At 41.8% G+C, this 3,253-nt stretch overlaps 1 protein-coding gene across 1 annotated transcript; it reads right to left on the bottom strand.

The window, feature by feature from the left end:
* Window positions 1-1,684: 1,684 nt before the first annotated feature.
* LOC149321315 (uncharacterized) lies at window positions 1,685-2,914 on the bottom strand. The gene is made up of 3 exons (XM_089495326.1): window positions 2,569-2,914; window positions 2,349-2,459; window positions 1,685-2,258 (listed from the first exon to the last, which is right to left on the bottom strand). The coding sequence occupies exons 1-3, from the start codon at window positions 2,788-2,790 to the stop codon at window positions 1,716-1,718; spliced, it is 876 nt and encodes a 291-aa protein (XP_089351452.1). The 5' UTR covers window positions 2,791-2,914; the 3' UTR covers window positions 1,685-1,715.
* Between the last annotated feature and the right edge of the window lie 339 nt (window positions 2,915-3,253).

Genomic DNA, 3,253 nt, shown 5'->3' on the forward strand with positions numbered 1-3,253 from the left:
AAAAGAGAGCTTTTTAAAATAATATTTGACAAAATTTTTAAAAATGTACCAAGCACATGTTTTGCATGTGGAAACAGGGGCCAGACTTTTTAATACACATCTTTCTTAATCCCATCAAACATACCCAGCAGTAAGCAAAGCAAAGTTTTTTAAAAAAAGGCTTCTAAAGCATTTTAAACCTTGTTTCATAAATACCAAAAAGAGCTTTGTTAAAAATATATATTTAACAAAAAAAAAATTTAAAACAGTGCTGAGCACATGTTTCCAAGTGAAACCATTTGCCAGACATTTTAAAAACCCGTATATCCTAATCCACACATTTCTACTTTCAGTAAGCTTTGAAAAGTATTTTTTAAAAAGGCTTCTAAAACATTTGTAGCACATGTAAAATTTCTTTCTAACAGAACTACATGCTAACAATTAAAAACATTTAACAGGAAAATGCATAAATACCAATGTTTTTATGGCCCAAAGCCCCAGATTTTAGATGAAGTCCATGGAAAAAGAGAAAGCCGCATGTTATGCTTGTAATTTTAAAGCTGCTCAGTTTTCCCCCCCAAATTAATGGACATTCATCAAATATTTATTCTTTAGTGAGGGAAAAGGCCCACAACAGCCCATTTTGAATAAAGTTTAAAAATGGGGAAAAGGCAATAGTTATAAAGGCCTTCTTTTAAAAAACAATGCTATGGAATATACAGGAAAAAACTTACCAAGAACCAGAGAGTCTCACACAGGTATGGCAGCCAGAAAAGGACAGACCCCCTTCTCTGCAGAACTTTTATACGTCAGGTAACCAGTCTGTGATTGGCTCTTGAGACCTGCCCCCACCCACCCCTAAGAAAAAGGGTAGGTTGGATCTATCCCCCCTCCCCCAAAAGGTGGTCCTTGGAGGTGGATCTATGACCCAAAGGTGGTCCTTGGGGGTGGATCTATGTCCCTCCACCCCCCCTAAGGTGGTCCTTGGGGGTGGATCTATGACCCAAAGGTGGTCCTTGGGGGTGGATCTATGTCCCTCCATCCCCCTAAGGTGGCCCCCCACCCCTAAGGTGTACATGTTGCAGGGCACATAGCCATGTGGTAAGCCACCCCCCTCCCCTTTTCTCTTTTTAAAAAACTTTTTGCAGAGGGCCCCACCAGGGAAATATAGTGTCTGTTTAAAACTTCAACCATGCTTTTTGTTTCTGTGTTTAGGAGACATTGGGAGGGGGCCTTGGGGGGTTGCAAAAAATGATTTTCAACCCTCTACATTATTTAAGAGCCATCCTGATTTCTGCTTTTTGTTTGAAGTGGGGGGGTTGGAGAGGTAGCTGTACAGCTTAATTGTAAGAATCTCTCCTTTGCTTTATTTCTGTTTTTAGGCTAAGGAGGGTCAGGAAGTTTGGAGGGTTTCTGTAAGAAGGCTTCCCCCCACCCCCTCTTCATTGTTTAATTTAAAGAGCCATCTCCACCCTCCACCCCTCCATTTTGTATCCCCCACACCACCAAAGCCTCATGTTTTCTAGGGAGATTGAGTGGTGCATGAATACTGATACCCCCCTCCCCCCATTGTAAATACTCATTATGAGCCAGCTCTAGAGTAGTCACTTTTTTGAAAAGAAAATCACAAACACCTTTTTTAAAATAAACTCTTTTTTATTTTATAACCTTTTAACAAACATTTTTAAAAAATATCAAAGCAGCCAACAGTTTTCAAACAAACTTCTAGTCAGTCTTTATGGATCAGATGGTCTGTTAATAGTTGTTAGAAATGTTTTATAAGATCTATTTTTAATCACTTTTAACACATGCTCCAAAATAGGCTTATCCCTGGGTTTCAAAATGTTATTTAATTCCTTCAGTGAATTTTCAGATCTCTCTACTTTAGTTACAAGTTGCAAGATTTGGTCTACAGTCTCATTTGTTATCAATAGGCCATTGAAACTGTAAGCTACAAGAATATATACGTGTAACACGTTTTTAAAATCTATTTGCCCACATAACCAGCTCAGTTTTCTACACAGATAACGTTTTGACCACAACAGACAGTCATGGGAATTTTGAGCAGGGGCAGAGATTACACAGCCAACACAGGATTCATAGCGATATTGCTGCAAACAATGGGTGATGATTCCATAACACACGGCTCTGATTGTTGACCGCATGAGAACTTTCAATTCTCTGGGAGAAAAATTTAATGGTTCTTTTGGAACATCTAGTCCAAGAATTTCAGCCATGACCACAGGGCTAGGTTGAGCTGTAGACATCTCGACGAAATCCTAAAAAAGAAAAAAGATAGATTACCTTTAAAATGCATTTTTAAAACACACACACTTAATACCAAAATCCCCTTCTAAAAGATGACTTACTGGAATATCATTCCAGCCAATGCTTGCAAACCTCCACAGAGCTATAGGTAATGTGTTGCCTCCACATGCTTCAGCACTCTTCTCTGCAGAACTGCTACTGGCCTGAGGTTGCTAAAATATAAAGAAAATAGTCTTTTTTTTTTTTTAGAGGAGAGGTGGGGAGCCGACTTTGTAAGGCTAGTCAAAACCCTTTAAAAATAAAAAAAACCCACTTTTTTACCTGCATTACAGCTGGTTCTGCTGAAACGGCATCCACCAGGCGGTTCCATGCTTTGCAAATCTCATCAGCTTCTTCGCTAGCCAGGTCAGCATAGGTAGAAAGCCCATCATCTGAACTATTGCTAGGATAACGCTTTCTGCTTTTTGGCTTCACATCCCCTGTTTCTTGCTCTGTAGAGTTTGCAGAAGTAGTGGGGGCCTCCATGCTGTCTTCCCTGAACATGTCTGGGCTTGCCCAAAGGCTTCCTGGAGCGTTGCTAAAACCGCCTTCTGATTGGCCCTTTTAAATCATCATGGTCACATGAGTCCCTTCAGACGCTCCACCTACAGGCGGGGTTTCATGCTGGGGTGGGGCCACAAGCGGGGGCGTGGCCGGATATCCGGGGAGGGCAGGACTTCCGGCAGAAGGCCGGATATCCGGGGAGGGCGGGACTTCCGGCAGGAGGCCGGATATCCGGTTAAGGCGGGACTTCCTGTTAAGGCGGGACTTCCGGGGCGGGGCACCTGTCAGTGGGCGGGGCTTATGAGTTTGACGAGAGGTGCCACCCTTTACTACTCCCCCTAAACACAGGGGAGGAAAAAGTTTAGAAGAAATGCAAAACATGCTAGCCAACCCACATTTCAAGGACTAGTATTACTGTGTAATTTTTCTGAAAGTTTCACAACAAGGACAAGAAAGCCAGACC

This window comes from Sceloporus occidentalis, unplaced genomic scaffold, assembly GCF_023333645.1.
Source record: "Sceloporus occidentalis isolate IW3139 unplaced genomic scaffold, rSceOcc1.0.p SCAF_1, whole genome shotgun sequence".
In the NCBI taxonomy this organism is placed as follows: Eukaryota; Metazoa; Chordata; class Lepidosauria; order Squamata; family Phrynosomatidae; genus Sceloporus; species Sceloporus occidentalis.